Source organism: Drosophila innubila (assembly GCF_004354385.1).
Source record: "Drosophila innubila isolate TH190305 chromosome 2R unlocalized genomic scaffold, UK_Dinn_1.0 1_C_2R, whole genome shotgun sequence".
NCBI classification, from domain to species: Eukaryota; Metazoa; Arthropoda; class Insecta; order Diptera; family Drosophilidae; genus Drosophila; species Drosophila innubila.
In genome coordinates this window covers 5,195,372-5,222,572 of record NW_022995374.1, presented here as the reverse complement: position 1 = coordinate 5,222,572, position 27,201 = coordinate 5,195,372, and the positions used below count along the sequence as shown (strand labels likewise).

The 27,201-nt window shown below is 39.4% G+C and overlaps 9 protein-coding genes and 1 pseudogene across 9 annotated transcripts; 2 read left to right on the top strand and 8 right to left on the bottom strand.

The window, feature by feature from the left end:
- Positions 1-583: 583 nt before the first annotated feature.
- Positions 584-9,529, bottom strand: LOC117785634 (vigilin). The gene is made up of 7 exons (XM_034623742.1): positions 9,479-9,529; positions 8,040-8,118; positions 5,071-5,152; positions 4,752-5,002; positions 2,812-4,665; positions 1,376-2,746; positions 584-1,309 (listed from the first exon to the last, which is right to left on the bottom strand). Exons 3-7 carry the CDS (start codon positions 5,099-5,101, stop codon positions 896-898), a joined length of 3,921 nt encoding a protein of 1,306 aa, XP_034479633.1. The 5' UTR covers positions 5,102-5,152; positions 8,040-8,118; positions 9,479-9,529; the 3' UTR covers positions 584-895.
- Positions 9,530-10,092: 563 nt separating this feature from the next.
- LOC117783718 (protein immune deficiency) lies at positions 10,093-11,625 on the top strand. The gene is made up of 2 exons (XM_034621249.1): positions 10,093-10,968; positions 11,028-11,625. The coding sequence occupies exons 1-2, from the start codon at positions 10,246-10,248 to the stop codon at positions 11,187-11,189; spliced, it is 885 nt and encodes a 294-aa protein (XP_034477140.1). The 5' UTR covers positions 10,093-10,245; the 3' UTR covers positions 11,190-11,625.
- Positions 11,618-12,406, bottom strand: LOC117783720 (glutathione S-transferase 1-like). The gene has a single exon (XM_034621251.1). It carries the CDS (start codon positions 12,348-12,350, stop codon positions 11,685-11,687), a length of 666 nt encoding a protein of 221 aa, XP_034477142.1. The 5' UTR covers positions 12,351-12,406; the 3' UTR covers positions 11,618-11,684.
- Positions 12,407-13,837: 1,431 nt separating this feature from the next.
- Positions 13,838-14,589, bottom strand: LOC117785018 (glutathione S-transferase 1-like). The gene has a single exon (XM_034622893.1). It carries the CDS (start codon positions 14,558-14,560, stop codon positions 13,895-13,897), a length of 666 nt encoding a protein of 221 aa, XP_034478784.1. The 5' UTR covers positions 14,561-14,589; the 3' UTR covers positions 13,838-13,894.
- A 473-nt stretch (positions 14,590-15,062) lies between these two features.
- On the bottom strand, positions 15,063-15,810 carry LOC117784907 (glutathione S-transferase 1-like). The gene has a single exon (XM_034622761.1). It carries the CDS (start codon positions 15,763-15,765, stop codon positions 15,094-15,096), a length of 672 nt encoding a protein of 223 aa, XP_034478652.1. The 5' UTR covers positions 15,766-15,810; the 3' UTR covers positions 15,063-15,093.
- A 793-nt stretch (positions 15,811-16,603) lies between these two features.
- Positions 16,604-17,352, bottom strand: LOC117784909 (annotated as a pseudogene).
- Positions 17,353-18,013: 661 nt separating this feature from the next.
- LOC117784910 (glutathione S-transferase 1-like) lies at positions 18,014-18,749 on the bottom strand. The gene has a single exon (XM_034622763.1). The coding sequence runs from the start codon at positions 18,723-18,725 to the stop codon at positions 18,066-18,068; it is 660 nt and encodes a 219-aa protein (XP_034478654.1). The 5' UTR covers positions 18,726-18,749; the 3' UTR covers positions 18,014-18,065.
- Positions 18,750-19,065: 316 nt separating this feature from the next.
- LOC117784908 (glutathione S-transferase 1-like) lies at positions 19,066-20,113 on the bottom strand. Its single transcript, XM_034622762.1, has one exon. The coding sequence runs from the start codon at positions 20,075-20,077 to the stop codon at positions 19,406-19,408; it is 672 nt and encodes a 223-aa protein (XP_034478653.1). The 5' UTR covers positions 20,078-20,113; the 3' UTR covers positions 19,066-19,405.
- Positions 20,114-21,309: 1,196 nt separating this feature from the next.
- Positions 21,310-22,191, top strand: LOC117784906 (glutathione S-transferase 1-like). The gene has a single exon (XM_034622760.1). It carries the CDS (start codon positions 21,399-21,401, stop codon positions 22,104-22,106), a length of 708 nt encoding a protein of 235 aa, XP_034478651.1. The 5' UTR covers positions 21,310-21,398; the 3' UTR covers positions 22,107-22,191.
- Positions 22,192-23,976: 1,785 nt separating this feature from the next.
- On the bottom strand, positions 23,977-26,214 carry LOC117784904 (chitinase-like protein Idgf5). The gene is made up of 3 exons (XM_034622756.1): positions 26,058-26,214; positions 25,386-25,946; positions 23,977-24,666 (listed from the first exon to the last, which is right to left on the bottom strand). The coding sequence occupies exons 1-3, from the start codon at positions 26,176-26,178 to the stop codon at positions 24,020-24,022; spliced, it is 1,329 nt and encodes a 442-aa protein (XP_034478647.1). The 5' UTR covers positions 26,179-26,214; the 3' UTR covers positions 23,977-24,019.
- Between the last annotated feature and the right edge of the window lie 987 nt (positions 26,215-27,201).

Here is a 27,201-nt window from a genome sequence, read left to right as displayed (position 1 = left end):
ATTACAAACGTTTTTACAATACATTCAAACGTTTAAACATGCACTTTCTTCCCAACGAAGGCAAAAATAAACTAATAACTCGGGATGTAGTAATAATGTGTAACTCAAGAAAGAAACATATTATAACCAATAGAGTGGTAAAAAAAAGAAAGAAGGGAAAAGCAGCAATAGCAATAGTAAATATTTAACATTTTATGCTTAAAATTATTTCGTTCTTGACCATAATTTGTTTTCTCGTTATTTCTTTTGTGTTTTTGTTATTCATTAAATATCATTTTCAATCAATTAAAGTTGTTGTAACCATTTTTTAACAAAACATTTGTTGAACTTTCTGCTTAATTTAAGTAGCTTGAACTAATTAGAATATTATGCGTTGAAATGAAAATATATGGTTATAAAAAGAAATTGGCATTTAAGTCATTTGCGGGGGCGAACCAACAAATTGGCAGGAGCATGGGGGGAAATGGGGAGCAGAACTTGGCGCTACATAAAGAGTTTATATAAATGCAATTTCATGTGTCTGTGTGTGTGTGTTCTTTATAGTAGTGTGTGTGTGTGTGAGGATCAGATCAGAGTTTCTCTGTATCAAATTATACAAAAATAGTTTCACATTTGTTGTCGTTAGTTTTGGTTTTTGAATTATGTATATCATTGTGTTAAACCTGCACAAATTGCATTGTAGAAAAGCTCCTAGGAGTGAAGGATAGAGAGGGAGAGAGTGAGACTGAGAGAGAGAGACAACCTGTACCATATTTTGACACTAGTTTTTCGACTTTAAGTCCGCCCAAGCACGCCTGCTGCTGCTGCTGTTCAATGCCCGTCCGCCCGCCCATTCGCCCGTTCCGATTCCCGAATCCCCGTCGCATTACGTTGCTGCTGATTGGACTAATTGCGTTTAGTTCTTCGGTCCCCACACGGAGGTGATTGGCGTGGCAGCAACTGGACCACCGCCAGCAGCAAACATTGGGAAATCTTCTTGCGATTGAGTATTGGGCGCAGTTAGATTCTTAGCCTGTTGCTTCTTCTCCCACGGTGCATCCTTGATGATGAAACCATTCTCGTTGGTGTTGTTACCACCACTACCACCACCACCACCACTACCACCAGAGCCGGAGCTGGCGGTGAGAAAAGCGCCAACCGTTTGTGGCTGCGGCGATGGCGGCAAATTCTCCAAATAATCGCGTTCATAATCCTCGGCCATGCTCAATAGCATTTCCTTGGCATTCTCCACATCCTCCTCCTTGCCAATGATAGTCACAGCATTGGCATTGTTTTGAGCTTCTTCCGCAGATGGGAACTTGATGTCCACCTATGCAACATCAAAGTAAACTTATTAAACAATGTCAACTATGAAGAGATCCAACTGATTTCTCACCTTATAATCGTCAAGAATCTTGCGAATTGTGCGTCCACGATGTCCAATGATGTGCGAGTGGATGCGCGTGTCAATCTCGATGACTTCGCGATGCAGTGTCTGCAATTCACCCACGATCTCCAAAATGGCATCGCGTGCAGTCTCCGCCTTGGCTTGGTAGCCGGTAATGGAAATGATGCGCTGATTGGGATCATCGCGTTTGGGCAACGAGATGTTCACATCGTAGTCGGCACGCAGCTTGTTAATGACAGCGCCCTGGCGACCAATGAGCTTGGAGTGATACTCTGGATCGACCTCAATCTGGAGTACAAATGAGCGCAGCTCACGATCAGCACGATCTGCCTCATAGTCCTCAATCATCTTCTCCAGCGCCTCCTTGGCTTCGGCAACACGTGCCGCTGTGCCCGAGACCTTAATGATGTCCGACTTGAGGTCGCTGGGCGGCAGCTCGACGTGCACATCGTGCGTGGACATGAACTGACGCACATTGGCGCCACGTGGACCAATGATGGTGCGATGCAGATCGAAAGGAACATTCAGCTCTTCCTCGATGGGGATTAGGTCGATCAGCGCTTGCTTAGCCGCATTGCACTTCTCAATGCGTCCAGTGATGCGAATGACATCACATTGACGCACTGGCTCCGCGGTGGGCTCAGCATCGCCGCCTTCAACGCCAGCGTCACCATCACCGTTGACACCATTGGTGAGTCCCTCGACGGGTTCGGTGGCATCACGATCAGGGAATTTGATTTGCACATCAAACTCGGAGGTCACCTGCTGCACCTTGAAACCGCGTGCACCCATAATGGTGCGATGCTGCCGCTGTGGTATGATCACCTCAATGGTTGTCTGTGCCTCCAGATCGGCAACAGTTTCCTCAATACGCTGCTTGGCCGCCTCGATGCACTCCTTGGCGCCCTTGATGGTCACCTTGTCGGAGTTGGTGCCGGGACGCGGGAAGGAAATCATCACGCCGCCGCACTCCTCCGAGATGCGATGCAAAATGGTGCCACGCTTGGCCACAAAGTGCTTGTGGTGCTTGGGATCAACGGTGACTTCACCCTCGGTGACCTCGTCACACTCCTTGATGATTGCCTCCAGCTGCTCTTTGGCCTTGTTCACGCTCTCCTCCTTGCCAATGATAATGATGGCCTCCTTGTCGCTATCCTCGTTCGAGGGGAAGATGATGCGTGCGCCCGTCGCATCCCGAATCTTCCGGATCGAGGCACCATTCTTGCCAATGAGGAATTTGTGATGCTGCTGCTTGGCGCGCACCTCAACGCTGAACGAGGCCTGCTGCCGCTCATTGGCCAGCTCCAGCAACTGAGCCTTGGCCTTCTCCACATCATCCTTGGGACCACGAATGGTGACCTGGCACAGATACGAGAGATATTGTTAGCATACGTCATTTAGATTTATGTTTTAGATTGCTTTACCTTATCGCTCTTGGAATCGCTGTTGGGGAACTTGATGGTGACGCCGCCGCACTCCTCCATGATGGATGAGATGAGTTTGCCGCCGGTGCCAATGATGGAGTTGTAGTATTTTGGTGAAATTTGCACCTCTTCGGTGACAATGTCGGAGAGTTCATTCTGAATCTTTTGGATGCGCTCCTTGGCCTCCAGGACGTTCTCCTTTTTGCCGGTGATGACAATCACCTCGTTGGTATCGCCCTCGGCGGGAAGATCGATTTTCGTTTGGGTCTCGTCGCGTATCTTTTTAATGTTCGCACCGCCTTTGCCGATGACAAACTTGTGGAATTGCTTGAATATTGGCACTTCGATGATGTGCGATGACTCCTGGATTTCCTTGACAAGCTTAAGTAGGTCCTTATGGCACTTGTCGACATCCTCCTTGGGGCCGCGCAGCTTAACAATGTCGGTGTTCTCCTGGGGCGTGGGTATCGTGATTGTCACCTGACGATAACGATCCTTCACCTCACGTATCTTCTCGCCCTTGGCACCAATGATGGAACGATGCAGGCGACGATCAATGATCACATCCTTTGACTTTTCATTTTCCAGTTTATCGATTTTCTCTTGTAACTCAAGCTGCGCCTGACGTACTCCCTCCTTGGGTCCCTCAATGCGTATGTTGTTCTGTCCCTCACGCTCCTCAATGTTGATATTCACCTTCAGCTCATCCTTGAGGCGATTCACATTGGCGCCCGCCTTGCCAATAATATGCTTGTAATACGATGGATTCACAGTCATCACCTCGTATGTGAAATTCTCCTCATAGTTGCGAATGATATCATTCAAATAGGAGACAGCCCGGTCGACATTCTCGGGATCACCCTCCAGCTTTATCTTGTTCTCCAAACAGTTGACATTCACATTGGGGCAATCCTCCTCGAGCTGCTTCATGTTGGCACCCTTGCGACCGATCACATACTTGTGTATCCAATGCGGCGCATTGATCTCCACCGATTTAACCGAATTGGCCTTCTGGTAGACAACGGTTAGGGCATTGCCCAGGGCTACCTGTGGACCACGCAGCGTTATTGTCTCGGAGGTGGAATCATTGGGTGGCATCTCAACGGAGACACCGGTGAGCTGCAGGATCTCAGCAATGGTGGAGCCCTTGGGGCCGATGACGTAGCGATGCTGTGGCTTGGCCACCTCAACGCTCACAGTGGAGCATTTCTTCTCCATGTCCTTGTAGATGGCCTCAACCTTTGCCTTGGCTGCGGCCACGGCATCCTTTTCGCCAGAGATGATGATCTCATCCTTTTGCACCTGTTGCGGCGGCACATTGATCTTGGCGCCCGTCTCCTCCTGCAGCTTATTCAGATTCTCCCCATAGGGACCCACAATGAACGGATGATAGATCTTGGGCACTGCCGTGCGATCCGATGACTTCTTGTACTGCTCGGCGGACAATTGACGAATCTCCTGCTCGGCACGCTCAATGCCCTCCTTGGTGCCAGCAATGGTGATCACATCGCTCTCATCGTTCTGATGCGGTATATTGATGCGGGTCGAGGTGAGACGCTCCAGTTCACGCAATCGTTCGCCACGCTTGCCCAGAATGACGCGATAATGCTCACGTGGTATGTTCACCTGACGGCTGGCCTGCGTGGAGAAGCTCATGAGGATCTTGCGACGCGCATCGAGCAACTCGCTCTGCTTGCCCTTAATGAGAAACGTGAGTGATTGATTCTTGCCACTGACAATCTCAATCTGAGCGCCCGTCTCCTTCGTGATCTGCTGGCAAATGCGCTTCGATTCGCCCTCACCAAACTTCTCCGACTCCGTGGACTTGCGCTCCTCCATGGGCACATGCAGAACCTACAATAAAATGTGTGTTAAATCAATCAATCTGCCAGGAGAATAACTTGCTCTCTCTCTCCCTCTCTCTCTCTCTCGCTACTCACCTGAGTCTTCTGCGAGCTGGTCACACGTGCAATTGCCGGTCCAGCGTTGCCACCCAGCGCCGCATTTGCGTTATTAGTCGGCAGGGCCGGGAATAGATCATCGTAGCTAAATGCGGGCGTGGCATTGCCAGTGCCGGTGCCGGAGCTACTGGTGGGCGTGGCCACCGGAGTGGGCGACGATGGCTGCTCGTTGGACGACACCAGCTCCTGGCCATTGTTGAGGGCGTTTGGTTGTTGCTCAATGTTAGTTGCTATCACAAGAGATTCCCATTTATATTATTTAAGATTATGATTAAAAGATTTCTTAATGCTGGCTTACCGTTAGATTCCTCCATCACTGCTGCTTGCATTACTTAAAAAAAGAGAAGAGTCCTTTTTCGTTCCAAGTCGTTACAGTAACACTGCAAATATAAATTTTAAATCACAAATTAGTTAAATTAAGCTAAAAATAGAGTACTTAAGCTTTGAGACAAACTAAGAAATTGTCATATCTTTTATACATAGGAATAAAACAATTTTTTATATAAAATGTTGAAGGGTTTCTAGAAATGCTTACAAACTTTATCTTATTAAATTCATCTCTGATTTAAGTCATGTATTTACATCTATAAAATTGTAGATACATTCTGAAATACCTTAAAATAATACTTGTTTATAATTTCATTTTGGTGTTTGAATTCTTTTTTTTTTTTGTTTGTCCTATATTATGAATGTCTACAAATTTAAAATGTTCTTCTTGGACTTTATTCTATAAATTTCTTTCGGAGAAACTTAAATTTGATACTTATTATTTTTTAATTAAATTTTATTGAAATAAAATTATGAATATTACTAAAGCAATTTCAAAAGATTACCTTTGTCTTAATAGTTTTTTTTTTTGTTAAATAATGTATCTATGTATATCAAGTATCTATAATATACTTATTTGTAGAAATATATCAAAAGATTCTCTTTGCTAGTTATTTTTCTTAAATAATGTCAAGTATCTATAAGATACTTATTACACTGAAGTAAATGCAGCAGAAAAAATAACTTTTCTAAAGCTCTGTTATAATGTGAACAAGATCAAATTAAAAATTTACGATCCTAATCATATTCCTGACCTAGTAAGCTTATATTCAGTTCAAATACAAATTGTTTACGAGGCATTTTTTATAAGGAAAAGAGAAAATTGTAACGGTTTCAAATGACAAACAAATTTCTTCTTTAAACAAATGTTATTTAACAAAACTTTTGAGTGAGTATTTGTACGTGGTCTGAGCACAAATCTTCATCTATTTAATGTGAATGTAGCACAGCAACAAAAATAAACCCTAGATAAACGAGTAACACTGAAACACAGGCATTAGAAATTGACTTATGTCTTGATAAGAAGAGCGACCCGCATGTCGCTGACGCGTTAATAATGATAACAGCAGAGAGCTACTCGTATTGTGGACTCGCACAGCTGATAAAGTCAACAAAATGTTAGTTTTAACTCTGGCTACACAGGCGATACAATACGTTAAATGGCCACGTAATGGCTATGCCAAAATATTAGCTACTATCTAGTATATACAAGTGGGTACATATATAGAAAGAAATATATATATGTACATACACATATGTTGACTTCATGAGAAGGAATGTTTTCAGCTTTGGTGATAAGTGGACAGCTTTCGTCTATGTCTGTATGTGTGTGTCTGTGTGTGTTGAGCACACGGCCACGCTGGCAAATTTTCAAAGCAAAAGCAAACGTTGATAGCTATCGACTTGGCTGATAAGAGCTGCTCAATCGGCCAAGATATAGTTTGTAAGTACATTATAACGTACTAAACAAATATACACAGATACATTTGTATCCACATTATATAAATGGCAGAGAAACTATAAAAAGAGTCCGGTTTAGAGCAGTGAAAGGTTACGGGGAAAAGCCACACAATCTTGGAGAGATCGAGAGTAGCAGCATTCTTTGTACGGTTAGCCAGTATTTCATCAGCCGAATACCGTTAAAAACCATGCACTTGCTCCAAGCTGTTCCTGATCGTCTGTATGGCTGTTGTACATATGTGTATGAGTGTGTATCTGTGTATGTGTGTGTGTGTGTATCTTGTGGTTTTCTAAATCAGCGGCCAACAAGTTTTTTAGCCTACATTTTCTTCATCTTTGGCCAAAAGCAGCCACAAGAACAACAACACAACAAAAGACGTTGCCACTATCGCCATTGACTTTATGTACCCACAAAATGAACGTAAAAAAGTCAAACGATCTATGGGCAAAGCGAAGTCTTAAACACCCTACATAACTAACTATCAAAATCTTAGATAGATTGTGAAATTACTTTAAAGTGGTTTAGCATTAAATCTCTGGTATTTGGAACGTAATTAGTTACATTTTTCACTAAAAACTGGTTCTATAAATAAGCTAACTCTTTTCCAAATTAATTGGTATAATTATACAAAAAATTATAAAAAAAAATACACATATTTCAGTGTTTTTTTTTTTTTTAACATGGTTTTTTTTTTGACTAACTGTATATTCCACATTCCTATGCGTGACAAACTGCATGACAATGTTGTTGTACTTCAAGCGCAGTGTATAAAAATGTGTCAAAAGAAGAAACACGCCAAGTGTGAGCGAAAGAGAGAGAGAAAAAGAGAGAGAGAGTCTAGGCTTGATGAAGTGCTGTGCGACAGCGGAGAATCGGGGGAGCTATAAAAACCGGATGATAGCCGGCAACTACATAAAACGATCGACAAGTGTATGCGTGTACTGTGTGTGTGTGTATACGTGTGTACATTTGTGCTGGTATTTGTAACGTGCTCTGCGCTGCATGCGCACTTCTTAATTTTTTTTTGTATTGGTGGCTTGGCACCTTTCAAAGCAGCAAAAAGACACAGGTAAAATACGAAAACACGAAAAAAATACAGCACAAACATACTTACATACATATGTATGTAAATGTTTATATGCATATGCATGCACTGCCTTGCAGCGACGCTGACGTCGACGTCGAGAAGACAGACAAAGTTCAGCTTAAACAATTTCTATGCACAATTTGCATATAGAAATTTTTGGTAAGGTGACAAGACAAAAATGTTAATTGAAATGCAAAGTGTAGTTGTTATTGTTGTTGCTGTTTCGTTTAACGGTTGTCAGATTGTGCAGAAAGAGTTATAAAAAAAAAAAAACTAAACGCAAACGAATGAAAAGTGTAAGCAACAAAAAAGTCTTGACGTAGTCAGTTTTTTTTAACGAAATGTAAATTATGCAAATGTAAACATTTTATCGACAGGTTGTTCAACTTACTGTACTGTAAAATCCAAAAAATCCGGCCTATATTTGTCCTTTAACAAAATCCAGTTTGATCAACTTGGCGTGTCTCCTGCTGCAATGTACAAAAAAAAAATGAATTAATTAATTAATTACAATTTGTTGTAAAATATGTTAAGTGAATTATTGCAACATGTTCGTTCAAACAGCAACATGCCAATAAAGATGCCACAGCAATTTGAGTGAAAAACATGTTTTCGTGTTGCCGCCCCAAATGCGCTACAATAAATGCAATTGGTTGAGCATATGGCAAACGATAGAAAGAATGCCTGAGACAATGTTATTATCAGAGAGTGACTTAAGAGAGGAGAGAGCAGAGAGAGAGCGAGAGTGCTGCCCCCGCAAGCTTGCGGCGACCTTTATGCATAAGCATGCGGGCCATTTATTGGACAATTATTATTATTGTTGTTGTTGTTGCTGTTTACTGCAGTTGAGAGCACACACAAAAGTAGAGCATAAACTATGTGTAGGCGGAAGCCAGTGTGTGTGAGCGAAAGAGCAAGACTGAGATTGAGTCTAACTAAATGTGCTGTGGAAGAGTGATGCTCTCTTTTTTTTCTTTTTTTGGTAGCCTGTGGAAGCTAACGGTTGAAGCTACTTGGCAGAAATGTTGGCATTTTAATTAGATGAAATGTATTTTGAGTACGAATACAAAAAGTTCAAAAACGTATGGCCCATGCTCACTCACACACACACATACAAATACAAAGGCACGCGCGCACTAACACCAACAGCTCCATTACCACCACCATCAACGGCACTGCTGCCGCCGACTATGTACATATGTTTGTTCCCGCTGCTGTTATTCGGATAGAGGAGGCACACACATACATGTGTGCATATGTGCATGTGTGCATAGTTTATTGGTGTGTGCGTGGACGACGTCGTCGTAGTCTCCGCCGTTGCCGTTGCCGCTACAGCGGGCAACGAAATATGGCTCTGACTTTTGTGTCTTTCTCTGTGTGCGTGCGTGCGAGTGAGTGAGTGAGTGAGTGAGTGAGCCCGTGCCCTGCATATGTGTGAAGAAGACGAAGACGGCAGCGGTTGGGTTGATAAAATACTATTGAAAAAACACGTTGTTTTTTTCTATTTCATACGATTTTGTATTCAACAATATGCTCTTTTGAATAATAAGGCGCTCATTGCACTCCAACGTAAGTGTTTGCCTTCAATTTTGTTAAATGCAAGGCAAGAAGTTTCCACGTTGCGGCAGCCGCGGCCTCAATTTTCTCTTAGGTCGCCGCCGCCTTCCTGCTGCCCACATATTTTTAGATTTATGCACACTCTTTTTGAACTTTGGCAATTTTAATTGCTCGTTTAAGCGCGCACAGTTTGTCTCAGCATTTAAATGTTTTTGTATAAATCGGTTTTCTTAATTTAGGATCAAACTTTCTACTTAGAACTGCAATACGCACACGAAACGGATATCAACTCCAAGTAAAGTGAATAATGAAACTGAGTGAACGTGGCAAAATGAATGAATGAGCAACTGAGGGTTGCCCATCCGGTAAAAGTTACCGATCTGGTTTGTTTTTTTGTACCTAAGAAAATAAGTACATTTCCGAAAATGGGTATTCTTAATTTATGTACCCATTTTCGGATTTGTTTTGCTAGAATTTTTTAAATATTTGCATAGTTTTTTTTAAGATATTCTTGATTTTTCGATACATTTTTATTATTTTTTAAATTAATTTTTTTAGCTTCACTTCTCGAAGGCTGACGAACTTCAAACGTTTATTAAAATGTTAACCTTAATTTTGGCTAATTTCTAAATTTAAATTTTCATCAAATTTATACATTTTTTATTGAGTTTTTTTGCGATTTTAAATATGCAATTTTTTATCAGTGATGGGCAACTTTTTGAGTTGAGATGAGACGGCACAGCTGAGCGAACGTGGCAAAAAGCAGCGAGCTGCCACACGGCATATTTACTGGTACCAGAAATTCAATGCTGCCAGAATGTTTTTTATGTGTGGGTGTTCCTGTGTATCGAACTAATCGATAACATAATGGCAGCGCCCGACCGTCGGCTTTGTCATCTTTAGCGCCATTCACAACAAAGACACAAAGCGAGTGGTTTTCTTCTTATTTTGCACGGAAAATACCCGTTCTCTGGCATTTCCGAAAGTAGATTCTATTTTTAGAATAATCCAACAACAATAATTATAACGGCAAACACAATATGCCAAAGCTAAAGAGTTTGCTGCCCAACATATTTGGCAGCCACAAAGAGACTGACAACAATAACACACGAAATATGAATACGGATACAGATGCAGATACAGATACAGTGGGACGATTGGAAACAGATGCATTGCCCGTCAGCGATTCTCAAGATAACAATAGCGGTGCATTGTCGCTGCCATCCAATACACCAACTGCTTCAGCGGATTTAACTGAATCAGTGCTACGCGAACTCTCCGATCCAAATTACAATTCCATGGATGTAGTGCAATCGGCGCAGATTCCAGGATCTGCTCTGGTAAATAGCAACAGCAACAGCAGCATTGGCAACAACAATACGATGAACACCATGAATGTGCATAGTGCACAGCAACAGGTTGTCATGAACTTCTCGAATGCCAGCAACTTACACTTTGGCTCCGTTTATAATTTCAATAAGAACTTGAGCGCCAACAGCTCCCGCAAGAGCAGCACAAGCAACACAGAAGAGGGCGCAGCAGCAGTGACTATGTCACCAGATGGAAAGCGTCAGTTGCCACGCAAAACCGTTAGCATTGTGACCATGATGCAGTCCCAGGATGAGCCAGATGTCCGTCTGCTGGACACAGTGGCTACACACTTGGGTGAGGGCTGGAAACAGGTAATGCGTCAGCTGGGTCATTCCGAGGGTCAGATCGAGCAGGCGATTATCGATCACCAAATGCATGGCAATATCAAAGAGGTAAACAGCTTAACTGATCTGAATGAATCAGCTAATTAATAATCTTTTTTGTTTTGTAGGTGATCTACCAATTGTTGTTACAGTGGTTGCGTGGCGCTGATGATGGTGTCGCCACTGTTGGACGGCTTACAACATTGCTGTGGGAAACACAACATCGTGAGTGTGTGCAGCGTATGAAACTGGTTTGGAAGGCGCTCGAGAAGCGCAAGACATCCAGTTAGCTGGAGTGCATTAATTAATTCAATTGCTGTGCTTCCCCCACCAAACAGGGCATTTTTGAACGTCGATTCATTCGATATGCGAGCAGATATGCAAAATGTTATGTTAGTCTCTAATTGTGTTGTTCACATTTCGTAGATTAGTTAAATCTATCTAACGCATGTCGCCGTTGAATGCTTTCAACGTTAGTTTGCGATCTCAGCAAACAAAACATTTGTGCAATAACTTTTGTTAACCTTTATTTTGACGAACCGAATGGCATTGTCTAATGTCTAATAATGTACGTATAACCTTCGAATAAGTGCCTAGAAGTTTATCCTCAAACAACTTAGTTTGTAAAATGTGATATTTAAGTCGAACACTAAAGCTACATTGTTGCGCAAAATGCATTTTTGAAGTAATACACAAAAATACACAATAAATATCTGTATACGTTTATAAATGGCGATTTATTATGTAAGCGATATTGTAATTATTCCCCAGCAACAATTGTAAAATCAAACGATCTTTGTAATCTTTGCACTCAACATGTCAATTAACATTTGCGCTCCATTGCCGTTGTTCGACTGATAATCCGGCAATTTCTCCATGCGTTCCATCCAGGCGCTAAGCTTCGGATATCGTTGCTGTTCAATGGCGGCCAAACCGACCAGACTGGACACCGAGGAGACAACACTGAAGTCCGCTATGGTCATGTTGTTGCCACACAGATATGTTTGTGTGCCCAGGAATGCTTCGAGAAAGTTGTACACTTCGTAGACAGCATCGATCTTGGTACGTGGCACCTCGGTCTCGTTGTATTGGAGCACCGGGAATGCAATGTTACGAACGCAGCCGTGAAATAAAACACCCGACTCAAAGTGTAGACGTTGATCGACCACAGCACGCTTGTGATAATCCTTTGGATACAGTTCATCATTCTTGCCATATTTACGCACCAGATACGATATTATTGCATGCGAGTCCCAAATGCATTTGCCATCATCCTCCAGCATTGGCACCGTATGCTGTGGATTCTTCAGCGTATACTCCTTCGACATCTGTTCACGGGCCAGCAGATTGACCAGCTTGTACTCATACTGTAGCCCCAAGGCAGCCAATGTCATCTTGCAAGCCCGCACTGGGGGACTTGCCTCCACTCCATATAGCACAAGTTTTCCCATTTCAGAATCTTCCGACTTGTTTCGGCTCAGACTGTCAGTCTTAAACTAAACCCCCATGTTCCAACTCACGATCGTGTTATATGCTTTTGCATTATTAGACCCCTTATTTTAAAATTGCTAAGGGTCTATTAAGTTTGTTAAATCAAAACAGAATTCACATATACACTTGTGTAATGAATCAGCAAACAGTATTTGAAGAATGATTAAAGTTATGGAACAAATAGATATTTTCCTATTTGTAATTTTATTTTGTTATTTTTTTGTACAGAATAAGTACAGGGTCTCTTAAAGCCTTGTTTGTTTGACTATAGACTTCTCAATTGATTTACTATAATTTCATTCCTTTATGTATTGTATTCGATTATAGAGCGCTTGTTGTCTTTAAAATCTTGCAGCTGTCAGTCTATCAAATAAATGAAAATAGTTTCGTTTTGATAGTACAAGTACAATCAATTATATTTTCAAGTATACGAGTGCATATTATAAGCAACTAGTTTCGTAACTCATGGTATTTAGGGCGGTCGAATAAATTCTAGGAAAACCTTTTTATTAGCTGTCGCTGCTTTGAATCTGTTCGTGCAGCTTATCGCGCTGATAAAAACACAATCAAGTTGATCAAAGTGTTTGAACTGTGATAACGTTCGTAGTGTGGGTAATAGAAGCACGTGAAGCGCGACCTCCTAACAATTGTTCCGATAAACAAAATATATACATATTGTTTGAATTTGTGCATAAGTATGTATTTATAATATTAAATGTACACACAATTTTGCTTATCAATATAGTGTACTGTTAAATCAAGTGCATGTCATGCCTGCCCTGTATGTAAGTCAGATTATTTTAAAAGCTATTTGTATTACCAAGTTTATACGGCAGCTTTTAAACACTTTTTAAACTGTTTTAAGGTGCGGATATTTGACACCTGTCTTTCTCAAATCTAGTATTAAGACTTCTACTTATACTAAGAATAATATATACTTGAACTAGTTGATATGATTCCTTGCAGCAAATATTGGATAATTTCAATTTTTTGAATACCTTCTGACCTTACAACTTTATAAATTTTTGTTTATTATATTTAAGTTTATAATTTGATACAAAAGTGTAGTTGTTTTTTTTTTTTAAATATTAATTTTTAAAATTATTTAAAATTCTTGACAACTTCTTTGTCAACTTTCAACTTTCTCAACAGTTGAGGTTTAAAAAAAATAATAATAATTAAAAATAGGTGATTTTGTGCTTTTTATAAACTTGACAAGAGCAGTGTTTAGGTTATAATAATAAATAAGCATATTTACATTACATTACAGAACCTTATATTATTACAACGTGACTGCGTCGAAAAATGGCAGCTAAAGAGCTTAATTTAGTCATTATCAAAGCTTTAGTCAGCTGCTATATACAAATTGTATGTAGACAACTAAAGCTTTTTCTCTTTCTTAGCAATTCTGAAAGCTTTCGTTTGTTAACAAAAATAGAGAATTAAATGTTGTTTTTGGGTTTTGTTTTTATTATGCTACTAACAAGTTTAGACAATATTGAATTCAAGCTGCGACAGTAAATTGTATACTTTTAACTTTGGCAATATACTGCTGAGCTCCAATGGAATTTTCCGAGTAGTACGGAAGCTCTTCCATTCGCTTAATCCATGCACTTAGCTTCTTCCATTTGGAGGAATCGATCTCCACGTAGGCCACTGATGAGCTGATCGTTGAGATGAGACTGAAGTCTGCAATGGTTAAATGATCTCCAGCAACGTAATCGTGATCCTTTAAAAAGGCTTCCATAAAGTTGTAGACCTCGATAAAAGCATCAATGCGCTCTTTTGGCACTTCCTTCACACCCATAAAGAGAACCATCTTGGTGATGGCTCGCAGAGCGTTGGCAAACACTACGCCGGACTCAAAGTGCAGACGTTGATCGATGACAGCACGTTGCAACAGATCCTTGGGATACAGAGAATCGTCCTTTCCATATTTGCTTACCAAATAGCAAATAATTGCATGTGAGTCCCAAATGCAAGCGTCTCCATCTTCCAGCATTGGAATAGTATGTTGCGGATTCTTTTTCACATACGTCTCTGACATTTGCTCCTTGTTCAAAAGGTTTACGACCACAAAGTCATAGGGTAACTGGAGCGCAGCCAGTGTCAGTTTGACAGCGCGCACTGGAGGACTAGGATCGAAACCGTAAAGCGTTAATTTTGACATGACGTTAGTTTGCTACTGACTGACCAAGAGATCAACTGCCCGCCTTTTATATCATGCAGCTTGCAAGAGCATCGCACACAGTTAGAGGGAGAGTCAAGAGAGTAAATATAGTAAAGAGAAAGAAATTGAAAAAAAGAATACTAAAGCGCAACTCTAATAAGCTTTTAACGAGCTAATTGCTAATAAAAGCAATCAATTATTTATATTAAAAATTAAACAGTATGTGCAAGTGTGTTATTTTGCTTTGTCGTAAGCATCGTTCAATAAGAGAGTCAGCATGACAAGTCTATTAGATATTGAACTCAGTTGCTTATCTGCTCTCTGCGTTTACCGTACTCTACTCTCTTACTCTTAAGCAGTGAGCTTTAACGGTTGCTGGCTCTCATCTTTTGTTTATGTTATGTGAAAAGAGCGAAATTATTGTCGGTATATTTTCAGCACTTCGCAAGCCAATTAATATAAATTTCACTACAAATTAATAATGTAAATAAATAAAAAGACATATTTATGTAATTGGTATGCTAAAACAAATTTTAATTAGATTCAATTGTAAAGTTCTTTGATTTAAGCAAAGTTTCCAGCTGTGCAGCTCCATTTCCATTGGCTTCCTCATAGTATGGCAACTTCTTGAGTCGTTCCAGCCAGGCGACAATCTTTGGATACTTGTTTGGCTGCGGCTCGAGGAAAATCTTTAAACAACACATTGTGGTAACAAAGCTAAAGTCGGCTATGGTCAGCTCAGTACCAGCAATATAATCGTTATCGCCTAGGAAAATCTCCACTAAATCGTAGACCTCGGCAACAGCATCGATCTTGGACTTTACAATGCTAGTTACTCCCGAGAAGATTAGGGGCTTTGTAATGCTTAGCAGAGTTCCAGTGAACATTGTACTGGAGTCATAGTGAAGGCGTTGATCCACAATGCCACGTCTATAGAAATCCTTGGGATACATTGTGTCGTCCTTTCCATATTTGCTGGCCAAATAGCAAATAATTGCATGTGAATCCCAAATGCACTTTCCATCATCCTCTAGCAATGGAATTGTGTGTTGGGGATTCTTCTTCAAATATTCCTCGGATAGTTGTTCCTTTTTTAAGGGGTTCACGATAACATATTCAAAGGGCACTTGAAGGGCAGCCAGTGTCAGTTTGACGGCACGCACTGGCGGACTGGCATCGAAGCCGTAAAGCGTTAATTTTCCCATGACGTTAGCTTGTTAGGATTGCTGCTGACCAACTGACTAAGCAACTGTCGGTCTTTTTATATCGTGCTCGCTTAAGAGAGAGAACCGAAAAGCTTAAGAGCTTCCAGCGGTTCAAGAGAGTGTAGGCAGTCAAGAGAGCCTAGAAAAAGCTAGAAGAGTAAAGTTCAGTTGTTTATAATTTGTTTGTTTTTCTCGCTTTGTTATTAATATACATATATTTTCGGCAAGTAACGATGACAGGCAAAAAAAAACATAGTGTAATTTAGGTGTGATAACGTGCAACAAAATACCATATCTATGTAGAACCGAACATTTCTAGGTCGTTTAAGCTTTCATGAATTATCATCAGAAATATGTACTTATATTAGGGCGGTTCAATTTTTTTTTGCTCAAAAGGCGTCTACCAAGTTTGGAATCTACAACGAATTCTAAGACAATTTTACCAAGAGACTATGGATCTAAAATTAAAGCATAGATTAAAAAAAAAACACTCGACATTTCAATCAAACTCACATATCTTGAAGATCTTTGTTACTCTTATACATGCTAACCAAATTTGGCTCAAATCGGTCCACTAAACGTATCGTATAGCTAGCATAAAAAAAGACGGAAACTGTAATTTTAATGCTCCTAATCGGAAGCAAGAATTTGATTTTAGACAAAAAGTTTGCTTGTAAAATTTTCTTGGAATAATTAGCAGATTATGAATTTGGTGGAAGCCTTCAATTTTTTTTCACACACAAACATATTGACCTGCCCTAATGCCACATATGTATTTCATCGATAAGAAGAGTGTTCGCCGTTAGAAATTTTTAACAGAACTTTTCCAAGAAGTATATTACACATAATTTCAAAAAATTAGTCTTTTATTTAAGGATATTCTTAAGATTCCACAGTGAAACCAAAAGATTTAACCATGCCAATAAATTGCTGAGCACCAACGGAATTCTCCGAATAGTAAGGCAGTTTTTCCAGTCGCTTGATCCATGCCGTGAGTTTCACATATTTGGCAGCATCGATTTCCAAAAAGGCAGGCAGGGAGCTGATTGTTGAAACAATGCTGAAGTCGGCAAGTGTCAAGTGATCGCCAGCAACGTAGTCATGATCCTTAAGGAAAGCCTCCACAAAGTCATAGACCTCAACAATGGCCTGAATGCGCTCCTTGGGCACCACTTTCACGCCACGGATGAGAAGGGCTGCGGTAATACTGCGCAGAGCATTGGCAAACATAACACCAGACTCAAAGTGCATACGCTGATCGACAACGGCGCGCTTAAGCAGATCCTTGGGATATAGTGAGTCCTCCTTGGCGTATTTGCTAACCAAATAGCAAATGATTGCATGAGAATCCCAGATGCAGTCATCATCATCCTCCAGCATGGGCACAGTATGTTATACATTCTTCTTCAGATAAGCCTCTGATAAGTGTTCCTTTTCCATTAAATTAACCACCACAAAGTCATAGGGCAAACCCAGAGCTGCCAGTGTCAATTTGACAGCGCGCACTGGAGGACTGGCATCGAAACCGTACAGCGTTATTTTTCCCATGTTGCCTGGTTATAGTGTGAACTGTTATTGACTGTCTAAGCAGTCAGCTGGGGATCTTATATACTGTGTTCCGCCAAAGAGAAACTTAAGATTTAAGAGCATGAGATAAGCAGTTATGTGTTTTTGGTTCACTTAAAAAAATAATTTTCTAGCGAAAAAAATTTGGTAATGTAAGCCCTGATAATTAGTTTAGAGCTTTTTATACCCTCTAATCATTGTTATAAAAAAGTACGTTAAGTACAAATAATATAAGTATTAGGGTGGGTCAATTTGTATGGAGTAAAAAAATGCACAAAGCTGTTATGAAAATCGTAAACTACGTTGAATTCTAAGAAGAATTGCCCAAGAAACCAAGGGTCCAAAATCAATATCGAGCTTCCAATTTTTACCAAGAAGGTTTACGTATTTCATATATTGGTAATTTTCTGTTAGGTGGAACTTACTTAATAAAAAAATTAAGAGCCCAAATAGAAGGCGATTTTTATAACTGCATTATCGCGAAAAAAAACTGATCCACACTAATAAGTATTTCTCAAAAAAAAAAAACCTTACTTACTGACCAAAAATTTCTAAGCATAAATAAATAAATTTTTTATGTATATTTTTCAGTAGTTTCTGTATGAATAATTTTCCTATAAGCTTCAGACCTGGTTACAGGGTATTTCATACTTGCTAGCATGCATGTGAACTATTCTGAATCTTCTGTTTTGATATCTTTTCTTTTAATTTATTTTGTTTTTTTTAATGCAATGTTATGCTTCCACAATGAAATTGGTTTCTTTAACTAGGGCTATAAGTTGTTCAGCACCAATGGAATTCTCCGAGTAGTACGGCAGCTTTTCCAGTCGCTTAACCCAAGCATCGAGTCTCACATACTTCGAGGCATCAATTTCAACGTATGCTACCATTGAACTGATCGATGCAATGAGACTGAAGTCGGCAATAGTTAAATGATCCCCAGCGATATAATCGTGATGCTTCAGGAAGGACTCCATAAGGTTATAGACCTCGACAATAGCCTCAATGCGATCCTTGGGCACTACTTTGGTGGTAAAAGCGTATGCGCTGGCCCTTCTAAATGCATCGGCATAGACTACGCCAGACTCAAAGTATAATCGCTGATCAACAATGGCACGCTGCAGCGGATCCTTGGGATACAGGGAATCATCCTTGCCGTATTTGCTCACCAAATAGCTCATAATGGCATGTGAGTCCACAATGCAAGCATCTCCATCCTCAAGCACTGGAACAGTGTGTTGTGGATTCTTCTTCAGATACGTTTCGGACATTTGTTCCTTCTTTATGACATTCACCTCGACAAAGTCATAGGGCAGCTGGAGTGCTGCCAGTGCCAATTTGACTGGACGCACTGGAGGACTGGGATCAAAACCGTAAAGCGTAAGTTTACCCATGTTTCTAGTTTGTTTTTTGAATGAGAACTGTTTGCAGCTACAAGCAGTAATGCCATTATATATCTGTTTGTTTGAAAGAGTAACGAAATCTTTGAGAGAGGCAATAATTGTTGAGCGTGTCAGATGAGAAGAGAGAGATTGCAATTTTAAGAGGTCTTTTATTTGAATGTAGAAAACTTGATTCTTTATCAATATTCAGTTTTTTTTGAGAACTTGGAACCAGTATTTTGTACCAAATATTAGGAAACAATTTTCTTAATGTTATAAAAAATTTAATAATTTCCACAAACTAATTTTTGACCATTTAAAACGATCTTAGAGTCTGCTAAGTTTTATTTTAAAAGCAATTTTATATTGAAGCAGTATATATGTATGGTGTGTTTTTTATATTGTTCGTGCTGTCGCTCTTCAAGTATCTGTTAGAGAGAGAGAGAGAAAGAGAGCTTAACATGTTTTTAAGATTGTGAACTCTGTTTACTATCTGCTCTCTGCATACGATGCTCTCTTTTAATCAAAAAGCTCCAGTTAGCTTACTGTGCTTAAATATTTGTTGTGCTGTGTCGCCGTGACAACGTAATTTATATTTAGGATTCACAAAGCAAAATAATTGATATATAATTCACCATAAATGTGTAATAAAGAGAAAGAAGATAGACTTGATTATCTAATTGTTTTTTTTTTTAGTTAGATTCAATTGTAAAGTTTTTGGATTTGATCAGAGATTCAAATATTGCTGCTCCAACTCCATTGGCCTTCTCATAGTAGGGTAATTCCCTGAGTCGTTCCATCCAGGCGACAATCTTTGGATACTTGTTTGGATCCGGCTCGAGAAAAACCTTAAGACTGCACATTGTGGTCACACAGCTAAAGTCGGCTATAGTCAGCTCTGTGCCTGCAATATAATCGTTGTCGCCTAGAAAAGTCTCCACTAAATCATAGACCTCGGCAACAGCATCGATTTTAGACTGTTCGATGACCGTAGCGCCCAAGAAGAGTAAAGGCCGAGTTAAGGCTCGCATAGTTCCGACAAACATCGAGCCGGAATCATAATGCAGTCGCTGATCCACAACGGCACGTTGATATAAATCCTTGGGATACAGTGCATCCGTTGTGGCATATTTACCCACCAGATACGGCATTATGGCATGCGAATCCCAGATGCACACCTCGTCATCCTCCAGCAACGGCACCGTATGCTGCGGATTCTTCTCCAGATAATCAGGCAACAAATGCTCACCGGCCAGCAAATTGACTACAACAAAGTCGAAGGGTAACTCCAGTGCCTTAAGCGTCAGTAAACAGGATCTAGTTGGCGGACTGGCCTCCAAGCCATAGAGTGTAAGCTTGCCCATGTTTTTATTGGTGATTTAGAACTGTAACTGAAAGCGATTCCAAGCATACAGGACCTTATATACCCCAGACAGACATGACAGGCATGGGAAACTTGGGCTGCATAAAAGTACACGTAAGTCTAAGCTAAAGGACGCAATTAATCGACAATCACTATTTCTGCGCCTCTTTTATAAACTTAAAGTAAAGGTATAAAGGGTATACCTGACTATACTATGAAAGAATGAAAGAGAATAATTAAAGGTAATAAATCAATAACCTTGTCTTAAAATCAGGGACAGAAAATAGTGATTATTTTGATTTTTTTTCAATTGAAGAAATCATTTACTTCTAGTAACTGTAAAAAAACGTGAAATATTTCAAAATTTTTCTTTAAGGGTAATCTATGTAATTTCACCATGATCTTTAAATTTATGATTGTTATTATTTTACTCATGAGTTCTATTTTTTTGCTCAAAAATAATAATTATTCCTGAGTTTTATTTTTTGGTCAATAGTAATCTTAAGTAAAATAATAAAACTCATAGAATTATGATGATCTCTTGAGATTTATAATAAAACTTATAATGATTACCGTCCCTGCTTAAAATGAGCAAACGAAATAAGTCCACCTTCTGCAAAAGCCATAAACAGGGATTATTAGGGGTGTTCCAGAAATATAAGTCCAACGAAAACAACATAAAAATGTACGATATAAAATCCGCTGAGTTTTTTTTGTTTCTTTTAGTTCAAATATAATAAAATTGTGCCAAAATCTTAGACGAAAAAGGTTGACTCGCTGCTTAATGCAGGTACAGGGTATAGCTATTTGAAGTGCTTAACTAATTCATTTTTAATGTGCACACGCAAAGTGAAAACTTTTATTTTTCGTCTTGTAAATCGATTAGAAAACTGTCTAAAATATGCATAAGTAGCGTCTTGGCCACGTTAACCACATTCCGTAGAACTGCTAACGGTAAAGATATATTATATAGACTCATACACATGACACATGCTTGAAGCTCTATGTAAATGTTGACTTAGTCATAGTTAGATACGCTAGGTTTACCGATTGTGAGTGGTAGCTACATTACTTATCTGTAGCATTAATAAACAATCAAGCAAAAACTTAAACTTGCAGCATTATGACGTCTTTGTTTTCTTATAGTATAATATAATAGTACGTGTCTATCTAATCTTATCTAATCTCAGAATTTAAATCAGTTGCCTGTGCTAGTTGGGCGACTGTCAGTTCCAAATTGTACGCCTCGCCTTAAAGCAGAAGCTACATAATCCGCATTTAAATACGACAATTCGAGTAACAATAGTTAGAGATCCTTGAGAATGGTGCTTGTACTATATGGAACGGAAGGAAGTTCTCCAGTTCGCGCTGTTCTACTGACCCTGCGTGCTCTGGAACTGGAGCATGAGTTCCGGGAAATAGATCTGACGGCGGGAGATCAGCTGAAACCCGATTATGTGAGCAAGAATCCGCAGCATACGGTGCCCACGTTGCAGGATGGAGATGCATACATCTGTGACTCGCATGCGATAATGGGTTATCTGGTGCAGAAGTATGCCAAGGATGATGCACTGTATCCCCGGGAGCCGCTACAGCGTGCCATTGTCGATCAGCGTCTGCACTTTGAGACGGGTGTACTCTCCATTCGTTACAAGCAACTCAAGCGTCTACTCTTCCAGGAGAAAGTCACGGAGTTGCCCGTGGAGAGTCTGCATGAGACGTACGCTCTGCTGGAACTCTTTTTAGATGGACATGAGTACATGGCCGGTGAGCAGTTGACCATTGCCGACTTCAGCATTGTCACCAGTGTGAGCACAGCTCATCTGAGCTTTGCCCCCGTCGATGCAACAAAATATCCCAATTTGAGTGCCTGGTTGGCTCGTATCTCGATGTTGCCATATTACGAGCAGGCCAATTTAAACGGAGCTCGTCGCATGGCGGAACTTGTGCGTGCCAAGCTGCCCAAACAGTTCGACAAGCTCTGGCAGAAGGCATTCGAGGATATCAAAAGCGGTGCGGGCAAAATGTAAAGTAATGAGCCCAATTATCCTTGGTTTTTGAATTTCAATAAAGCTCATGTACGAGTATTTGCCTGTCTGGCTGCAAGCAACCCAACTCCAAATCACTGTATTTTTTTTGAACTGCTCGACTATGAAACACTTCGTTAACAAATAAAGAATTTCTGCAATTTCAAGTCTAAGTGTAATTTTGAAGAGGAATTTTTTTTTTAAATTTAATTAGTTGTAAAATATCAATAATCGTTTTATTTATTTTCGCGCTTATTTTATTTTAAGCGTCTTTTGCGCTCAGCGATGTCACATTTAAGAGATCGAGATATGTGTTTGATGTATCGATATTGACAAATTGATATCGATACATCAACTATTGCACTTGGTTGCCTACAAGCTTATCGATACTTATATCTACGCCGGTCATATTTAAAATTAATTTCAAATCTTATATAGTCTAATTTTTCTCGATTTTAACAACCGAATCACAAAATGTGAATACTTCACTTACAACAGCTGTGTCGGGTATGATTATGTTTGAAAAACCTTAAAACTTTTTGCGCTCATTAAAATTAAAAAATTTTCTTGCTCGGTTGGTGGGGGGGTGGAAAAAAAAAGTAATAAGAGACGCAGCAAGAAATGAAAAGCGCAAAGTTTTGCTGCCGTGTCGTGCATGCGAAAGTTGTTAAATCATAATTAATTTATGACGCCGTCAGGCAGCAGAGACTTGGAGTTGTTGGCGTCAAGAGTTTGAAGCTGGCAGGACGGACGCGTCGTGTAAAACACTCTCTTAAAATGGCAAGGAACTTTGTCTAAATACCTGCTGCCTGTGCCTTCGCTTTCAACCCTCAAATCTAGCTGCCGCACTTCCACAAAAAGAGTCTCCCTGCTGCCGCTTTTATGCGCCTCATTGCAGAAACGGCAACAGCAGCAGCAGAAGCAACAACAGCAGCAACGGCAAACTAATTGGTTTAATTTCAACTTTTACTTTGGATGTCGACGCTGTCGTCTCGCTTTACGCCCCACGTCCCTGCCCATTGCCACGCCCACGCCCACCACCCAACTCCTATTTGAAGTCCAGGTTTATGCTTCACTTGCCGCACTTGCTTTAATGCCACATTATTTTTTGTTGCATTTCTCTTTTACCGTTTGGGCTGTCTCTTCATTCGTTTGCTTTTGCAGTGTATCAATTTATTGTAGCATACTTTTAGGCGTCCCTTGAAATTATTTTTTGCTTTGAGCAGCTTTTGCAAAAGTCCATGAAAAGCAGCTTAACAACGGACTTTAGCAAAAATGTACACTATTCAGATTTAGAAAAAAAAAAAAAAAAACAGGAGAATAAGAATAATAAAAGGAGAGTTGTAGCCATAAAGTAGACATCAAGTTTAACTTATATTTAAATGCAAAGAAAATGGAAGAAAATTGTGTTTTACTTTTAGTGATAGCGACAAGCTACTTAAACTGAGAGCTACCAGAATAATTTTTTTTAAGGTTACTAGACTTTACTAGTTAGCTTAGGTTTTTTAATTAATGAAGAAAAAAAGTATTTTACTCACCTCAGAAAATAAATAAATTCTTTTAACAAAACGAATTAGTTTAAGCTTACTTTTAAAATACATAACAAAATAAAAAAAATATAAAAGGAATTTTTTAAGTTATGAAAAACATTAAACATTAATATATAGCAATAGACTTTAGTTTATAATTCAAAAAGTTTCAGCTTACAACTTTTATGAAATAACTCTGAGAATAAATAACTTATTATTGTAACTATTAATTTTAAGTACTATTTGCTGAGTTTAAATATATTATAAAGATTTTTAGTATCGTTTCAATGCAGCACAAATCGTTATTATCCATAAAGATTTGCTTAGTCATATAAAAACTCCGCTTTAAATTCAACGATTTATTTTTATTCCCATATATATTTACGTTTACAATTTGTATTTAATGCTTCGCAGAATTGGATACTTTTCGCCGGCGCATTGCCCACGAAAATCATCTAGAGACAGATCATGGAAAGCCACACCACCCAAGCCATGAGACTGGGCAAAGCTGGCCTTAATGGCGGCAGTTGTGGGATCCTCATATCCCACCCAGATACCAGGCTCTTTATTATCGCCTGCAGCTCGATAGGCATAGATGCCATAACGTTTCGTTGGATCGCCCACTTTGCGCAGATGATTGTTATCCGTATCCTTGCCTTGACCGAGGTGTTGTTGCAAAAGATCACAGATCTCGGGCCAGCTCAATAGACCGGGCATGCCCGACTGTCTTCCCGCCGGAGCAACGCCCTCCGTGTCGGGTATGGGTGGAAAGCCTGTGATGCCGGAATTGCGAGTCATTTGCCAGGCAAGTCCATAGCTGGTGATACCAATGTGCAGCTGTTGAGCGTTGGCCGTGTTGTTCAACCAATACTCCACCTGATGCTGCACATTGTGTGTGGCATCGCGATCGTACATGGCATAGAGTGGAGCGGGCAGATCCGCCTGCTTGGGATCCCGCTGAGGTGTCTGGAAATCATACGTGCCCAGATTAACAAAGTCCACATAGCTCATCACACTGGGAATGTCGATGAAAACTGCAAGGAAAGAAAGATAAGATTTTACTCTGATAAAAAAAATGTTCTTAAATCAAGATTTTGGTCTAAAAAATGCGTTGAGAACATAAAATTCTTACAATAAGAAATCACATCTTAATTTTCAAATAAAACCAAGATATTATTGTTAGACTAAATGTTCTTATTAAAATTGTATTATAAATGTTTTTTAATTAAAGTGAAAATAGGGATTTTTTTAAATTTATAGATTTTATTGTCTTATTGTGATATACATTACTATTTATTCAGGCTTAGTAATTTCAAAAATGTTAATAAAATATGTGTTTTTCCTTGTAAGCAGTGGGTCTCGAACCTTTGCTTTCTTTCACTACTGAAGCGGCGTCTTTAACCAAAGCGCCACGGGACAACTATTTTCTTAATCTTCCTAACAATTTAAGATTTATATTCTTGTATTAAGAATATAATATTTTTTAAATTAATACTCTTAAGGCCGGTTTTTCAATGTGTACTTTAGGAGATTGATAATTATACAACAGATATTTTGACGTAAGATCAATGTCAAATTTGAACTTATCTATTATATCTTATCTATTATAAAAATTGAAAAACCGGCCCCTAGTACTAGTTATGTGGTGTTAAGATGATCTTATTTGAAAAACAAAATATTTAAGATTAATGTTACTGATTTTAGAAGTTTGTCTTTTTTTTTAGTATACTGATGAAATCAGTTGGACACTTACGCTGTGCATCCACATGTGGCAACATGCTGAGAGTCAGCTGCTTGCCACTCCGTTGCAATTCCACTCTCAGTTCCCTGACCAGTGTTGCAAACTGCGTCTTGTGCTCCTCGGCCTTGCTGTCTATGGAGGAGCTGCTGAAGAAGCCTTTGAACGATGACCAGGCACGCTTCAGTGCACCCTGCTGCTGTTTTGGCCGCAGTTTGGGAAATTGCCAGGCCAAGTCCAAGCCATCGAAACCATATTTGATCAATTCGGCACTAACGCTCGCCTTGAAGCTATTCCGACTCTCTGGCTGTTCCAACAAACTCAGATATTTACTGCTATCCGCCACGCCCTCAGCATTAAGATCCTGATCGCCGCCCACGGACAGAAGAACACGGAGATGGGGATACTTTTGACGCAGTGCCGTTATGTGGCTATAATGCTGACGATTATATGTGATTTCTGGACTGAGACTCTTGATCTTATAGCTCTCCGCATCGATGCCCGCATAACCGTAGATCAAATAGTTGCAGAAGTTTAAAGCCGGTTCCAGTTCAGCCAGTGAAAGTTGGGCTGGACCTGTAAAAAAAAACAAAACAAAGACAGTGAATATAGAGATAACCTTCTGATTTGTCAATGACCTCGTCACTTGACATAGATTAGACAAGATGTGACGTCTTTATTTCTTACCTTCTCTGACAAAACTTCTGGCATCGTAGAAGCAGACCAGCTTACCAACCTCAGCCTGGCTCACCTGGCACCAACCCAGGCAGAGAAGTGCCCCAAGGAATAGCCAACCGCGGGACATCATGTGTATGCGACTGTTGAACGTGTTGTTTGCCCAAAGTCTCAACTGAAAACTGGCACAGAAATCACAGCTTAAGTTGCTCGAACTGATAGCGCTCAGCAGATTGAATGCAAAAGCCATAAGCCAAAGCTGGGCATTAAATTCAAAACAACACTAGCGATAAGGTGAACTAATAAATGTTTCACTGAGACATAATCTATATAATAGATTTGTATTTTGTTCATAGGAGAAGATTGCAGAGCAATAGCAAAAAAAATCAAAGATTTGTATCAAAATCAAAACAATTTTTTTAATAGTTTTGTATGTTGTAGTTGTGGTGAAAAAATTTATTAAATAAACAACAGGACTTTAACTTTGTGTAATTATAATATAATCTTATTTGCTAATAATTTATTTAAATTTTAAAACATTTACTCTACATAAAATAAATCAATTAATAATTTAAACATAACAACAGTGAAGAAGATTTTGATCAAGAGATTAAATACTTTATTTCACTTGACTTTAGTCCAGAATAAGATGACAGCGATTTCTTTCTAATAATATCAAAAACATATAAAGTAGTCCTATAAAATACACTATATATTAAAAAATTAGTTAAAGTTTAGAATGTAAACTCATTGTAGACCATAATTATTTGTTTTTTAAGCAATCAAATATGAATGCACGCAGGTCATATTTATAGAATTAAAATTAGCATTAAATTTGCTGTGATAGTTCTTATTACATTGTCCATTTACTATTTTCCCTGCTGTTAAGAAGAATTCTTTTTAAGCTTTATAGATAAGATTTTACTTAACAATTTTTACTCATATTTTTTATCTTTTTCTTTCTACCCAGTTCTCTGCTAATGATTACATTGAAATACAGTTCTCAGTTAACAGCAAGAGCTGAAATTGAATTACAATTCTATTACGCTTTTAGCAAAAGAGGAAAATTGTATTTACTTAGCTTTACTTATCTCTTTGGGTAACTTAGAGACAGTGCTGATTAACAGCATTTCAATTAGAATGTGTGATTAAAACA

Bases quoted from the DNA above. Each gene is read 5' to 3' on its own strand.
- LOC117785634 (XM_034623742.1), bottom strand. From the start codon at position 5,101: ATGCAAGCAGCAGTGATGGAGGAATCTAACG. The intron at 5,003-5,070 runs GTAAGCCAGCAT...CTCTTGTGATAG, and splicing joins AGTGATGGAGGAATCTAACG to CAACTAACATTGAGCAACAA. The intron at 4,666-4,751 runs GTGAGTAGCGAG...ATTTTATTGTAG, and splicing joins CCAGCTCGCAGAAGACTCAG to GTTCTGCATGTGCCCATGGA.
- LOC117783718 (XM_034621249.1), top strand. From the start codon at position 10,246: ATGCCAAAGCTAAAGAGTTTGCTGCCCAACATATTTGGCAGCCACAAA. The intron at 10,969-11,027 runs GTAAACAGCTTA...TTTGTTTTGTAG, and splicing joins TGCATGGCAATATCAAAGAG to GTGATCTACCAATTGTTGTT.
- LOC117783720 (XM_034621251.1), bottom strand. From the start codon at position 12,350: ATGGGAAAACTTGTGCTATATGGAGTGGAGGCAAGTCCCCCAGTGCGG.
- LOC117785018 (XM_034622893.1), bottom strand. From the start codon at position 14,560: ATGTCAAAATTAACGCTTTACGGTTTCGATCCTAGTCCTCCAGTGCGC.
- LOC117784907 (XM_034622761.1), bottom strand. From the start codon at position 15,765: ATGGGAAAATTAACGCTTTACGGCTTCGATGCCAGTCCGCCAGTGCGT.
- LOC117784910 (XM_034622763.1), bottom strand. From the start codon at position 18,725: ATGGGTAAACTTACGCTTTACGGTTTTGATCCCAGTCCTCCAGTGCGT.
- LOC117784908 (XM_034622762.1), bottom strand. From the start codon at position 20,077: ATGGGCAAGCTTACACTCTATGGCTTGGAGGCCAGTCCGCCAACTAGA.
- LOC117784906 (XM_034622760.1), top strand. From the start codon at position 21,399: ATGGTGCTTGTACTATATGGAACGGAAGGAAGTTCTCCAGTTCGCGCT.
- LOC117784904 (XM_034622756.1), bottom strand. From the start codon at position 26,178: ATGATGTCCCGCGGTTGGCTATTCCTTGGGGCACTTCTCTGCCTGGGT. The intron at 25,947-26,057 runs GTAAGAAATAAA...TTTTTTTTACAG, and splicing joins CAGAAGTTTTGTCAGAGAAG to GTCCAGCCCAACTTTCACTG. The intron at 24,667-25,385 runs GTAAGTGTCCAA...CTTTCCTTGCAG, and splicing joins GCCACATGTGGATGCACAGC to TTTTCATCGACATTCCCAGT.